Source organism: Phaenicophaeus curvirostris, chromosome 1, assembly GCF_032191515.1.
Source record: "Phaenicophaeus curvirostris isolate KB17595 chromosome 1, BPBGC_Pcur_1.0, whole genome shotgun sequence".
Classification (NCBI taxonomy): Eukaryota; Metazoa; Chordata; class Aves; order Cuculiformes; family Cuculidae; genus Phaenicophaeus; species Phaenicophaeus curvirostris.
Window position 1 is genome coordinate 154,603,121 of NC_091392.1, and position 16,180 is coordinate 154,619,300.

General features: G+C 37.8%; 1 protein-coding gene across 2 annotated transcripts in view; it reads left to right on the top strand.

Annotated features, from left to right (window-relative positions):
* The window catches only part of GPC5 (glypican 5), a 643,004-nt gene that overhangs the window by 107,888 nt on the left and 518,936 nt on the right, over nt 1-16,180 (top strand). For both annotated transcript variants that reach the window (XM_069878636.1, XM_069878646.1), the window contains exons 4-5: nt 11,437-11,564; nt 15,643-15,768. In XM_069878636.1, the coding sequence (XP_069734737.1) occupies nt 11,437-11,564; nt 15,643-15,768 (254 nt within the window). The remainder of the gene's footprint in view (nt 1-11,436; nt 11,565-15,642; nt 15,769-16,180) is intronic.

Here is a 16,180-nt window from a genome sequence, read left to right on the forward strand (position 1 = left end):
ATGTATTATGTCAGGAAAGCATAATATACCTCACCTTTTTTTTTTCTTTTTAACAGAGGTTAGGCAAAATTTGGGCAAAATACAGAGATCCAAGATGGCCTGCTTGTTTCCATTGGCTGCATAGAAACTCAGAGGTCCTAAAAATGTGGACTAAGTAGTTTGGGCTGTCATCATGTTCTGATTTTAGGTGACGTGCTAAGTGTGTGACTCTGCTTTGGCACCATGGTAGCCTTGTCTGAATGTGTCCACTGGGGAGCTGAAGGTAAGGAAGATGCTCCAATAGGCTGAAAATGCTGCAGTCTGGTTCTTCTTATTTGCAGAAAGAGAAGAAAGGAGGCTTTTCACTCCTTCCCCAAAGCCAAGCAAGAGGCATGAAAAAATGTAAAGGTAGAAGTTGACCGAGAATCCTTTCTGTAGACTGTGCATGTGTTTTCTTTTTTCTCTCTGCTCTTCCTTTTTCATTGTGAAACACAATAACTGTTCACAAAGAGAGCTCCTGAGCCGAGCAGACTTCTGGTGTCTCTGTTGGCCCTTAAATTACTACCAAACCTTTGTACTGGAGGCGAAAAAATTTGTGAGGGCAAATCCAGAGATTCTGAAGCAAATTAGTTTCTCAGCCTCAGTTTTGTCCCTGAAATTATGTGAATATGTATGAATAAGTGACTGTCTTATGCATCGCAAAATATCTCCAAATAAAACTGGTTCGTCAAGGTTTGAATAAGGTGAGGAGGCACTGAAAAACTTAATATACAGGTACAGGAAGCAAATCTACTAGTCTTGTATGATGTGGTTTGGAATGGTGGAGAAACGACCTGATTATCTGAAATGCTGACTGACTAGATAATGGAGTTTTCTGTCATCGTTTCTTTTTCCAGTTTTTTTTTGATTTTTTTTTACCATGAAAAGGTGATCTTCCAATTACCTGAAAAGTTGTTGACAGTGTCTTATGCTAAATGAAATAATGTGTTATGACTGTTACTGTAAGTGTTCATTATTTTATTTACATACGTACTTTGTTGTAGGATCTTCCTTACAAAACTGCTCTCCATTTCACAATTTTGGAACATAAATTGTAGCCTGCCACAAAATGTAAACATACTGTGCAGAAAAACTGACACAGCATTTTTATTTTTTTTGCTTCTACAAATTCTTTATGTATTGTATGTTGTAATACGTTTTTTGTTTTAAGTGAGTAATGTACCTGATAAAGGCTGTAAATCCCCATTTCTACTTTCATTAACAGTCCCATTCTTACTGAATTTGTCTTGGTTTATAGAGGTGATACTAGATAGGCTTATACTTAGATTCAATGAACAATTCTGCCTGTATCGAACAAGAAGGCATAGTGTTAGCCCTCTACGTCAGAGCTGTGCTTTCAGGGCACACAGAAGTAAAGAGCAATAAAGTATATTTTAACCACTAGAGAGCATAGATAAATCAGTCTGCACACAGGCAACTGATCTTTGGAAAGGGCTACTGCCGGTTTTATATAATTGCTTTTCAGAGGAGAACCATTGAGTGTTTTCACTGAACATAAATGAAACACCTTGGCATCCACTGAAGCAGACTTGGAATGGGAAAGCTGGCAGCCTCTCACAAGAAGCAGTTTTGTTGAACTGCCTTTAAAGAGTTTGAAATGGCAGTGCTGTATTCTGGGTAACTTGGCTGAGAACATTAGGATTTCCCTTGACATTAAGCCATTTAAAAAAAAAAAAATTCCTTCCCTACCACTCCCATTCAGAAGGAGAGACTATTTTTATTGCTGGACTTGCTGAGTGTTAGTCCTTCTTGAAAGGAACAGCAGAATTAAAACCTTTTAAGATTTTAGTAATTAAGAGAAGAGGACACAAATTAAAAGTGTATTGAGTAACTAATTTAATGGGCTATTAGATTTTATTTTACAATCAGAACATTGAAAATTATGAAGGAAATCAGATATAATTAAAAACTGACAAGATATGAGAACTATCTCAAGAACTTGGGCTGGAGCTCTGGTTTTGGTAGATAGAGTGGTAGGAAGAGGATCTCAGTCAGTCACATGAATGTTGTGGGTAGTGACTCCCAGAATCCAACAGATTGGACAGCAGTCTTTTGCAAAACCATGTAAAAATTGCTGATTAAAAAAATAGTTTGCAAACTCTTAACATATTTGTCTTTTCTTTGGTTTTCCATCTTGACTGTGGATTTCCCAAAAGTGCAGCAATGGCGCTGTACTGCACTTATGGCAGAGTGGAATAATTAGTTCAGTATCTCCAAGTTGTACTTTTATTTAGACATCACAGAAAATTATTTTCATTTTTTGGAACTTGTAATCCTTTTATTTTTTCTGATGAGGCTACCTACCACTGCCTTACTGATGGGTCTGCATTTTGTATATCTGTATTTTGCATCTTTATTTGTTCAATACTATCTGTTTGGCTATGGGCAAACTATTATATTTAACAAAGTTGCTTTGAATTTGATTGATTATTTCTTGAGCTTGAAACCACTTCCAACACTATCTCACTTGGAAAGTTATAAATGCACTTCTTCATGTATCACTTGAGCTTTTAATTACAATTTTGAATAAAATTCCTTTGAACTTATTATTTGGCAAGTCCATTTAAGATTTGTCTTGCAGGTGATTATAGATAGAGTGTTTAATAATTTGTGTGAATATTATTCTAAGCATCAGCTTTACTCTGTAATTCTGTAAGCTGTTGTTCACAATGTTTGCCCTTTTCAGTTTGTCTTGGACTTCTCTTGTTCTGTGAAATGAGTAAACCTATGTGTGAGACTTGTGAAATTATAAGTTGCTCCTGTAACTCCAGAGCTTGCTTAAAGAGTTCTGGATGCCTAAGATGTATTTCCCAGAGTCCTGAAGCTACAGTAGAGAATGAAAGAAAACTAGTCACAGATAAAGAACATAAAATTTACAAAGAGAACAACAAATGAAACAAATAATACATAACTTCTGCATGATTTTCCTGTGTTATAAACACTGGTGGTACTTCACCGCACTTCCCTAAGACAACTCATTAATGTCTTTTTCCTATTATGAAGGAGAAGTGGCCTGTTGCACCAAATGCTTGCTCTCCTTATTTTCAAGAACTTGAATTTTGTCTCAGTAGGGAATACTTTAATTTTCTGCAAACATATGCATGCTCTAATATATCAAAATATGTAGAATCATAGAACCATAGAATGGTTTGGGTTGGAAGGGACCTTAAAGGTCATTTAGTTCCAACCACCTACATGGGCAACTTCTTCCAGTATCTCACCACCCTTCCTAATGTCTCGTCTAAATCTTCTCCCTTCTAATTTAAAGCCATTCCCCCTCATCCTAGCACTACATGCCCTTCTAAAAATTCCCTCCCCAGCCCTCTTGTAGGCCCCTTTCAGGTACTGGAAGGTCTCCCTGGAGCCTTCTCTTCTCCAGGCTGAACAACCCCAGCTCTATCAGTCCGTCATCATAGCAGAGGTGCTCCAGCCCCCTGATCATCTTTGTAGCCTCCTCTGGACCCATTCCAACAGCTCCATATCCTTCTTATGTTTAGGATTCCAGAACTGGACATGGTACTCAAGGCGGAGTGTCACAATAGCGGAGTAGAGGGGGAGAATCACCTCCCTTGGCCTGCTGGCCACACTTCTTTTAGTGCAGCCTGGGTTATGGTTGGACTTCATTTTTCTTTGCAACAGAAGTTTGGTGTTAAATAAGCAACTATTATAAGCAGCAAACGATGCAAGTCTGCTAAGTGCTTGGACGTACTGAAATACTGCTGCTCCCTCTTGTGGTTTAACTGGAAGAAGACAAACCCATGAAACTAGTGTGAAATATGTGGATATATTGGCTCCTACAGAAGGAGCTCAGCTGGAGATTATTACAAGTTAAAAGAAGCAGCTAATCTTTGAGAAATCTTCATTTACACAGCTTAGATGATCAGAAATGACCAAACCCCTGTGGTTCCTGGTGACGGAGAAACCACCTCTCCTGTGCTGCTTGCAGAGGCTGACAGAATGAGGTGCAAAAAATGAGAGTGTGCTGTACTGGTTGTCTTTCTTTCCTCTATCTGGCACACAGCCATCTACCTGAAAGTATGACACATCCACTTGCAAGGATTAAATCGGAATCAAGGAAACTTCATAAATATTTAATGCGTTGTTTTTCTGGATTAATATTTTGGGAATTTTGATGAGTAATCTGTTGCTGGAATGCTTGTGATTCATCAAGAACCTGTTTCTCAAAGAAAGTACTCGTATGTTCCTAGAAAATAAAATTAACTTAACCAAATTTTTTTTTTTAAAGAAATGTATTTTTAATCAATCTGTCCCTGGCATCTCATTCTAACTTTGGTTTTACAGTTGTTAGACTTTGGTTGTCCATTTGCTCATGAGTTTTTGAAGATATTTAACTATTAGGGATGGTCGCAAATTTGTGATCTGATAGCTGGAACTGAAAGCCACCACATTAATCACTGACTGAAACATGCATTAAGTAAAAGTAATTTTAAATGCCTGCATGGACTATGCCCACACTGAAGGCTACATGTCTGAGAAACTTAGTCAGTCTAGTGAATTCTTGACACATACCCCATTCACAGGAAATCCTGGAGATATATATATATAAAAACAATTTTGTGTTTGCTAAACTTACCAAAAAAAATCGTAAGATCATCAAACATAAAAGAAAGGACAATTTTTAGACTCCTAATTCTGGTTTCCATCTATAGCTGGGTCTAAGCCCAAGAGGTTTTGTATCCAGAGGTGTTTTCTTCCCATTACTTTATGCACAGCAGTAAGAACTAGTGAAACAGACTGCAGACACACTGTTAGACTGGAAGATGCTCATCTTTTCAATGTATTTCACAACAGACTATGACCCAAAGTGTAGCAGAGCCTCAGGATTCCTGAGGCATATTTCTGGCACAGTGGCAGTGTTTAAAGATTATGGCATGGCTAGTCACTGAGACTAGGCATACCTAGTTCAAAGTTCACCACAAGACCGTGCATTCAGTTTGCGTCAGTTGTCTGATGTAAAATCATTTCAGTAGAAATGCTGAGGTCAGAAAGAACCATTTCTAGAGTGGGAGAAAAAAACCAAAACAAAGATGTGACTGATTTCTCCTATTGAGCATGCAAGCTCAGAGGATGGCATCCCACATTGAGCTTTCATTGCCCAGTCCTTTAAATGTAAAGGTTTATGATGCTCCAGTTCTCCAAACTGTAAATAATCATAAGTGGCTTTCTACAGAATTGCACCAAGAAAAATCAAACTGCCATAAAGTTCATGTGTGGCACTAATTGCAATTTAACAGCATGGTTATTACAAGAGCTTTTAATTAACCCAGTCATCATACAGTGGCATACAAATTGTGCATAATAACAGCATGCTGAGTATAGTGACAATAGGTTTGTCTGAACTGTGAAAATCATGACTTTTATCATTTTCTGAGGTTTCCTTTTACGCCCTTGAATATTGTGGAGTATTTAAGAACATTTGACCAATAGGAAAAATACACTTTGAAGAATAAGGGTTTGAGGTTTAACAAGGTTTTGAGGTTTAACAAGTGCCGGGTCCTGCACTTGGGGCACAACAACCCTATGCAGTGCTACAGACTTGGAGAAGTCTGTCTAGAAAGCTGCCTGGAGGAGAGGGACCTGGGGGTGTTGGTTGACAGCCGACTGAACATGAGCCAGCAGTGTGCCCAGGTGGCCAAGACGGCCAATGGCATCTTGGCTTGTATCAGAAATGGCATGACCAGCAGGTCAAGGGAGGTTATTCTCCCTCTGTACTCGGCACTGGTGAGACCACTCCTTGAATCCTGTGTTCAGTTCTGGGCCCCTCACCACAAGAAGGATATTGAGGCTCTGGAACGAGTCCAGAGAAGAACAACGAAGCTGGTGAGGGGGCTGGAGAACAGGCCTTACGAGGAGCGGCTGAGAGAGCTGGGGTTGTTTAGCCTGGAGAAGAGGAGGCTGAGTGGAGACCTCATTGCTCTCTACAACTACCTGAAAGGAGGTTGTAGAAAGGAGGGTGCTGGCCTCTTCTCCCAAGTGACAGGGGACAAGACAAGAGGGAATGGCCTCAAGCTCCACCAGGGGAGATTTAGGCTGGACATTAGGAAAAAATTTTTCACAGAAAGGGTCATCGGGCACTGGAACAGGCTACCCAGGGAGGTGGTTGAGTCACCTTCTCTGGAGGTGCACCTTGTCTGGATGAGGTGCTAAGGGTCATGGTTTAGTGTTTGATAGGAATGGTTGGACTCGATGATCCGGTGGGTCTCTTCCAACCTGGTTATTCTATGATTCTATGATAATACCCCCCCCCGAAGCCCCCCCTAATAACTTGCTGAGGCTTGTTTGTTTTAAAATTATATTGAGGTCTTTAATTCTTCCTGAAATTCAGTGAGAAGTGTAATTCTCTGCTGAGTAATATTTTTGGTGATTTTTCAGTCTCACTTTTCTCAGGGTATTTTTGATCCCCTTTGAGAATCATCTTCTATGCTTCTAGGATTCTGTTTTTTAATCCAATAAAAACCCTTAGTTTAGGGAACATTCAGTGATAATACCCTTAGAGTGAACCTGAAAGATAGTAAGAATACATTCTGATCAGATATTACTGCAAAATTGACATTTCACATGATCATTAGTTTGGTGAAGGTATTCTCTTTCTCTCAAAGTTATGACTACAGGTTGTGTCTCTCAAGAATGGAAGTAATAACACTGAACAAATTTTTACTTGGAAGGTTACTTTTGCAGGCAAAAGACTAGGCATAAAGAAACAACGTGTCTACCAAGCATAGTTGCAGTCCTTCAGAAAACAGAGAAATACAGCTAAGTGGCAATCCTCTTGTACTGTGCATTTATTCATGGAGACTTAAAGAATGTGTAAAAAATCCAAACATTATCATGGAAAGTGTGTTTATCTCTTTTTAGACTATCATCCATCTTGTACTGGCAAATGAGATACTGACATTTCAGTTTTAAATTATTTAGCTCACAGACAGGACAGACACCTGAAGGCAAGATAAAAGTATATGACCTTTTCATGTGCACAAGTTTCCTGAAGAAACTGGGTGACAGTGACGACTGGGTCAATGAAGGAGGCAAAAGTACATTTGGTGTGCATACAGAATTAATGATTTAAACATGATGTCAGCCACTGGTAAGCAGTTAAAAAAAGGCAGATTGGGTACAGCTGGGTGAGTGATAGGAATGGGATGTGCCAAATCCTAAAGACCCAACCAACACCACATGAGGCCAGCCAGTCAGTCAGTCAGTGGTCTCAGGCATTTAAATATCAGAAATATGAGAATAGTAACAGAGATGATGATATCATCATTGTATGTGGTGGAGTAGCTCATCCAGCAGAAACTACTTATGAGGAAGTAAAAGACTTCACTAATAATTGGTGAGCTAATTTTCAGCTGTGAGAGCAGGTCCTGTCATTAACAGAACAGAGTCCTCAGCACTATGATTACTGTAATACGCTTCTTTGTGGGAATGGCAAAGGTGTACAGGGAGCTGTACAAACACTTTTTACCATTTAAATAATGCTGTTTTTCAGAATTTTCAAAAAATGGCTTTTGGGAAAAAAGTCAGTTCTTAAAAAGACTTTTCAAATAATGACTGGATTTTTACGGGGTGTGCGTATATATATAAAGTTTTCCAAAGATTAATTTTTAGGGGTGATTTTGTATTTGAAACTAAGGTTTAAGTGTATCAGTGAATGCAAATTTCCCTCTATTGCACCAGATTTCCTGAGACATTAGCTCAAAGAGAATAAACAGAGAGAAAGGTCATTGGAGAGTATTTTGAAGCAATTGTTTGATACATATAATGCAAATACCTGTATTATACATATTTGTACAACAATACAAATATTCCAGGCCACTATGAATTTAAAAATTATTGATTTTCTTTATTTGTTCATTTTAGCCAAAGTATAATGCAATGGGATTTTATTGTATATTCAAGAAATATAGGAAGCTATGGATTCTTCTGATTTCCTTGTGGAGCTGAATGCCTATGTTTTTTTAAGCTGACTAAACTGGAGCCAACTGATTTATTTCTTATCTTTCCCCTGACCCAAAGGACTTCTACTCATCTGGTTAGGGTCTGTATTAGCCAGTGAATCATCTCCACCATGTTTCTCCTCCCCTCACAGGCTTTCACTCTGCAGTCAGACTCTGATTGTGCCTGGGCATTGTGCCTAATCCATACCTGTCATGAGACAGAGCCTCCTTCTCAAACATCTGGATCTGACTCTATCTTTTAAATTCTTTTTTTTTAATTTTGTGAGGATGAAGAGTTGTTGAAGACTGTGTGGTAAGCTGGAGCTGAGACAATGGAAAACATCATTGTTTTTGTCACAAAAGTTTATGCATAATACTCGCCATGTCACATCAGTGAGCATAAAAGAATAGGTGCAAAATGAGACAAGTAAAAGGGCAAAAACATTTTTTGTCTCCTGAAGATCTGTATTATATTGGTGTAGGATCTCATGGGACAGACTGCTGTAGAGGCTGCTGAGATGCAACACTGAAGGGGCAGACTCACCCAAGGATAAGAGAAAAGTAGCAAGCTTGTAGAGACTTACAGGGAGTAACAGGGATCTAGTTAAGCTGGTGAAGAATGTGGGATCACAGTATCACAGAACCACTAGATTGGAAAAGATCCACTGGATCATCGAGCCCAACCATTCCTATCAACCACTAAACTATGCCTCAGCACATCATCCATCCATCTTTTAAAAACCTTCAGGGATGGTGACTTAACCACCTCCATGGACAGCCTATTCCGGTGTTCAGTGACCCTTTCTGTGAAAAATTTTTTTCTAATGTCCAGCCTGAACTTCCCTTGGTGGAGCTTCAGGTCATTTGCCCTTGTCCTGTCCACTGTCACTTGGGAAAAGAGGACAGCTCCCTCCTCTCCACAACCTCATTTCAGGTAGTTGTAGAGAGCAATGAGGTCTCCCGTAAACCTCCTCTTCTCCAGGCTAAACAACCCCAGCTCCCTCAGCCGCTCCTCATAAGCCCCTTCACCAGCTTCCTTGCTCTTCTCTGGACTCACTCCAGAGCCTCAACATCGTTCTTGTAGCGAGGGGCCCAGAATTAAATACAGTGTTTTAGGTGAGGTCTCGCCAGTGCAGAGTACAGAGGGAGAATAACCTCCCTGGACCCACTGATCATGCTGTTTCTGATACAAGAAAAGATGTCATTGGCCTTCTTGGCCACCTGGGCACACTGCTGGCTCATGTTCAGTCGGATGCCAACCAACACCCCCAGGTCCCTCTCCTCCAGGCAGCTTTCTAGACAGACTTCTCCTAGTCTGTAGCACTGCACAGGGTTGTTGTGCCCCAAGTGAGGACCCGGCATTTGGCCTTGTTAAACCTCATGCCATTGGACTCTGCCCAGCGGTCCAGCCTGTTCAGATCCCTTTGCAGAGCCTCCCAACCCTCCAGCAGATCGACACTTCCACCCAGCTTAGTGTCATCTGCAAACTTGCTAAGGGTGCACTCGGTGCCTTCATCCAGGTCATTGATGAAGACATTGAACAGGGCTGGACCCAGCACTGAGTCCTGGGAAGTGAACCCGTCTTGACTGGGCCTGATCACCCAGTTGTCTTGCATGTGCTTCATGATAGCACTCAAGGTCACCTGTTCCATCACTTTTCTCTGGCACTGAGGTCAGACTGACAGGCCTATAGTTTCCTGGGTTCTTCCTTTAACTCTTCTTGTAGATGGACATATCAGCTAGCCTCCAGTCAAGATCATGTGCTCTGAAAAAATGCCAGTATGGGAAACAGTGGAAAAAAGTGTGAGGGAGGTTTGAAACTGAATTTGAGGACAAGAACAGATGCTGTCAAGAAGATGCTGCTTCTGATAAGAAATGTTGAGATGAATACTTCCAGTTATGTTTAAACTGTATCCCGTTAAGTCCTTTAAAGGACATTAGCCATACTCTCTGGGACAATTATCTTGCAGGTAAATTCAGGTATCTTGTTTGAAGGGGATCCAAGCTATAACTTGGATGCCTAAACAGTGAATTACAGCCAAAATGGACTACTCACATTCAACTTAAACCTCACGTTCAATTCATGAGGTGAACACTTGTTGACATGTAGTAATAATACCAATTATTTCTTCTTTTGAGTGGCCTAAACAAGCACATTCAATGCCTCATTATCACTATTTACACCATGTGTAACAACAAAGGAACTCATCAAAATTAGATATGTTCATTTTATTTAAATTTTTAAATGTATTTCTTAACTAACTTTTCAGCAGCTCTTCGTTGGAAAGATGGTCCATAAGACTTGCACTTTTTAATCTGTGTGATGGTAACTTGAAACATGAGATTTATTTGCTTTCTCTGTTCTTGCATTTGGGGAAATAAAATGCAACAGGAAAGAATAATCCTTGCTGTATAACATATGCAAACTTTTGTCTTTCTCATGGTAGCATTTTGAACATGTTTCTACTTCAATATTTCTGTCTTCGAGCAAAAATCAATCTCCTCTCCCCCTTTTTCTTTTATAAAGGTGACTACCTATTGAAATCAAGTTTTCAATAATTGCATAATTAGTTTTTCATTGGTGTATGCCTGCTGGCTTACAGAAGATATGAGCTGTTCAGTCTGCTTAATGCCATGTCTCATGTGATCCCCAGCATGAAGTATCTTTTATTTAATAAATATGGCCCTAATTATTTTTATTCAGTGACTAGGAAGAATAATGAGCTATGAACACGAATTGATATCCTCTATTGAACCAAATGCTCAGTATTACATTTTACAAAGAAGAAAATACTAGTTAACATAAATTTGTATCTATTGACATCTGGATCAGAAAGCCAGTCATAAAAAATCCCTTGATATTTTCTACATCTATGATCTGAATCATTAAACTTTCATCTTGGATCATTAAATTTACATCTTGCAAAATCATAATGCAAGTTTCCACCATGCTATCTGTTCACTGTATGCTCTGGGTAACTGTGCTGAACATGCCATAATAATTCATCAGCCTTGAAAGAAATCACAATGTTCTATGATTATTAAAGATGTGATTGGGGTATAATATAGAAAAGAAGGAAATATGCCACTGTTCACAACACATCATGTTCTCTGAGGTTACTGTTACTGTCTGCATAAAAATGTGCTTGTCTTACAGACAGAAAAAAGCCACAACCAATAAAATGCATGTAGTGAATTGCTTACACACCTGGTATTCCTTCAAAAGCAGTGACTTTGCTTAGCTTTCTTCTACTATAAAATGACTAATTATGTGTTCTGCATTCATATAGTGTACTTTTCTTAAATTAATTGTACTTTTCTTAATGTTCACAGAACTTTCTTTCTTATTAAAATAGATTTGAACTGAACTGAGAGTTACATAATAATTTTGTTTACATGTATTGTTTCCTTCTTTTTGTGGCTTTTTTTTTTTTTCTTTTAGGTGAACAAGGTATGTGGCCCTCCTGTAAGGAAGCCTGCTATGTCTCCAGGTTGCTCCTTTGATCAGAACATTCAAGGGTTGAAGATGTTCTCAAGAGACAGTGAAGAAACCCTTGCCAACAGAAGAAAGTAAGACATTAGTTTTACAGCCAGAGAGAAAGAATAAAGTAAGCCATTCATTTTACAGCAGATTAGATTATATTCAATGCAATGGCATGCATTACTAGTGAATAAATAAATACTATAAAGAATGAAGCATTTCATCAACAAAATCCACTCTGTGACATTTCAGAAAGAGTAAATTCATGACTAGATTTTGTTTTCTGAAATAATGGATGTATTACCAGAGTAATTTGGGGTGGTTGAAAGTATTTTAAAAAGTGGATAGAACTGGTAAAATATGAACATTATCTCTATATTTGTGTAAATTTTCAAATTACATTTAACTTGCATATCCGCAGGCATCATTAAATATGTCAAGAGGTGATTGTGACTTTTATCAGAAGATTATTTGTACAAAATGATCAGACAGGAAAAAAAAGAATGTTCTTACACACCTTTCTACCATGCAAAGTGAGGCAAGAAAGCTTCTAGAGCTAAATATTGAAATCTTTCAGGCAAGTCCATGTGATTTTTTTCTGCTTTGGCTTTTTTTGCCAATATATAACAAATTGATGTGACTGCAAAGACTTGGAGATTTGATTCATACCTCTCTGAGTATAACAGTGTAAAATTTGTCTAACTACATATGAGCTAGGTGTTTAAACTGCCATTAAAGTCTACGGAGCTAACCACACAGCTGCAAACATTCAGTGCCACTTGAGGATATCTTTGGGTATCCCAGTTGATCTGCTGCCGAGAAAGATGTAGATGCCCTATCAGTTGTATCAAATATTGCATACATATGCTGGATAGCTCAGGACATCTCAAAGTCCAGTATATTAATATATAATTAAATTAATCAAGTCTCTAATGTCCATAAAGAGAACTAGCACAATAAGGAGTAAGGATAATGCTACAGTTCAGACTAAAGTCCCTATTATACAAAGGAAGTGTAAAGTTAAAATCAGAAATTTCATTTATATCACAGTGTCTGCTAAAATTCAGAGAGATTTTCTTTGTTCTCCTTTTCTTTTCATTTCACTTTGCAGTGCAGAAGGAAACTGAAGTGAGAGAATTGCAGGGTATAATTGCTCACTCCTGATATCTAGAGAAGAAAAACTGTCTCTGAGCTTCAAAGGCAGACCATTCTGTTAGTGCAAGGTCATTTGTGTTCCAAATAGTGGATAAAAAAAAAAACAACAAAAAACTAGAAAACAAGTACAGAGCTTAGAGAACATTGTAGGAACATAAAGAGATGCAAATCAAAAGTTTGCTTCAGCCAGCACAGAAGTTTATAAGGCAATACCCATTATACATGCATGTTTTCTAGGAGTCTTGCAGCTAAGCGAGCTCTTGATGTTTTCTGATTGCTAGCACTCTGCAAAATGAAATCATATTCTAAAATCTCACTTCATCCAGGACTGGTTGATCTTGCAAAATGAGGTCTTTAGGGCAATATCCTTGAGGTTAATCCAGACATCACTTAAGGGGCATGAGAAGCAGTGGTCAGCACAAAGCATTGTTGTTTTCCCAAGTGTTTCCTCTGCATGAGATGCTGGAAACGTTTCAGGGCATGCAACAGGTGCTACACAAATAAAGGGGAGCAAGGAGAAAGTTTGAGATTCATTGACACATATTTCTGTTAAGCAACTTCTTTGTTAACATCATCTTCATTTGCTGCCTTCTGGTTCACTTCCTTCCTTATTAATTACAATCATTTTTTGTTTCACTTTATATTCCCATGGCAACTGTAAAAATTCCTCATATGCAAAAGTGACTTCAGGGAATGCATGAAGCCTGCTTTTAAGGAAGTGCTGTTCTCCGAGTCAGACTTCACTTTATTTACCTCCCATGTACTTCTGGCAACAGGTTGCTCACAGCAGCTTTCTGAAGCTTTAACAGAAAAGAATATGAGGTTTCTCCCAAGCTGTGTAGACTTGATCAGTGAGTTCATCTTAGGGAAAACAAATGAACAAAATCAATCTGTTATATATGTGACTCCTAAGAGTTCTCTGCTTTCCTAATATTTTTCAAATGGAATTCCAGAGGAAAGTTTACATTCTAAAGTGTGTTGGACTCCCTCTGCCCAAACTTTTCCTGAATTACTTTTACTATCAGGCCTAAGGTGGCATTTTTCAGTGGTACAAGAAAAAAAGAAAATGTCTCTGTGTTTTGACAGTAAAAATTGTCAAATGAATTTTAAAAAACTCTAGCAGAACCTTCCAGAGTAACATATACACACCTGTAAATATATAATGCTTTTTCGTCCAGAACTTAACAATGCCAACATCTTTTAGAAGAATAAATTGTAAAAAAAATTGAACATTATCAAATAAAAAGCTAATGAGTTTCTACAGCTTTCACTGACAGTAAATGCACATTTGTGCTCAATTGGCTATAATTACATGTTATCTGGTCTAGAAGATGATGTGAAAGATGACATTCATACCATCTGCCCTTCAAACTACTTTGGTCAGACATCAACAGGGACTGAAATCAGATATTATTTCTGTATTAATTTTAGCTTTCTCTCAGGATGTATTTACTAATAAACTGAATGACCTTTCTGTTAGAATGCATTTTGCCATAAGATGTTATGGCAGCTGTATTTATTTCAGTTTCTGTGTTATTCATGGCCTGATTGTGCAGAAAAAGATATTCCAACTATTTGCTATGAGAAGCCACTAGTTTTCATCCAGAATGTAAACCCAAAACACAAACCCAAATTGAAAGCAATCTCACTCACTGGGAGATGGAAGAAAACTGCAAATATACTGTGCACACTGGATGCAATTTTGGGGATGGAAAAATACAAGATATGACTATTCATGTCTGGGAGATTATGGATGAATCATATTTACATATTTAAAATATATTGCATATAGGCAATTATATCATGTATAATCAAAATTGACCCTACCTGAGATTTTCAAAACTGCAGTTTTAGTTTTAGTAGAGCACTCATGTCACATTTAATAAGCACAATAAATCTAAATTACTGTGGTTTATGTAAAATATTTGCCCTACAATTACAATAAAGAGCATATGACTTTTTAAATAGCGGAATATACATAATCACTCATGTTTTATTAATTTATAGTAAACAATACTTAACCAGTTTGATTTCTTTTGCCAGTGTAAGCCTCTGTTGACTAAATAGAGGGAAATGTAGAGAATATTTCTGGCATTTTTTCACAACTCCAAACTCCACAGAAGAAATTAACATAAAATGAGGCTTGCTAGCTTATAGAGCAATGAGTATAGCATTTGCTAGTGCCTTTCTTTGTCAGTCATAGATAACTCAGTATAGTGTGATGTTCTAAACCATAATGAATAGATATTTTAATTTTTCACAGCAGCGATTGTTCTTTCAGAAAGAGATTTTCAATACATATGCCAACAGTTTATAAACATAAATATTGCAATCCAGTTGAAATCATACTAACTAAAAAGTCATTCATTTTGATTTAAGTACAAAAGCTTATCATTTGCATTAAAATGGCAATACATAATTTACAAACTACCAGCACAGTGCATGATAAAACTGATGTAATTTTTCAGACATTAATTTAAATATCCACTAAATATTTAACACCTCCATCTTAAAGTCATCTTACCTAAATCTTGAGTTACTCCATAGCACTAATAAATATTCTTTGTAGTATTTGCAACAGGTGTAAGGGACCAGCTGACAGCATTTTTGAAAAACAGATGACTTATTCATATACATATATTTTTCTGTTTTCTATGTGCAATTTTTGGAACTTTTTTGGTATATTTGTGCATGTCTATCATTGTAAAATATTTCAGTTATGCAAGAACATGTCAGGTTGGAGGAAAACTATTTCTGTTCCACAGCATGAGTATGGTATATTGTTTGGCTTTGACCAGTGAGAGTATCAACTTTATAAACTACTGAAGACAATCTGAGAAAATCAAACTTATCTAACAGGAAATTGAAAAATTAATTTAAAAAAATTGTTAGAACCAATGGAGAGTAATAGAATAATCACATTATTTACCTTCTTATAGAAAAGCACAACAGCAGTACTGCTTAATGTTATTGATTGACACTGTCAACTATTTCCCATGTTTCCCTGTGCAGAGAATTTATCAGCCACCTGCGGCTCTACAGAGCATTTTATGGCGGCCTGGCTGATCAGCTGTGTGGTAATGAGCTGGCAGCTGCCGATGGACTCCCGTGTTGGAATGGAGAAGATGTTGTAAGAAGGTACCTTTATGACTCACTTTTGTCTTATCTTTCATATTTCTTCTTTCCCTACAGTAGCTTACAACTGGAGTCAAGTACATTGTTTCCCTAGATATATGACAGAGTAAATACTAAAACCAAATTACTGTGGAGCTTCCTTCTCTCTTCCTTCTCTCTTCCTTCTCTCTTCCTTCTCTCTTCCTTCTCTCTTCCTTCTCTCTTCCTTCTCTCTTCCTTCTCTCTTCCTTCTCTCTTCCTTCTCTCTTCCTTCTCTCTTCGCCTGTAAACAGTAAAAAAAAAAATCTCCCTGTATCTCTGCTTTGAGGACAAAGAGAATTCTACTATTCTTTAGACAATTTCCCTTCACATTCACAGCACCTAAACATATACTGGAAATTAAGCTGGACTGACGTTTACAAAATACAGCTAGAGA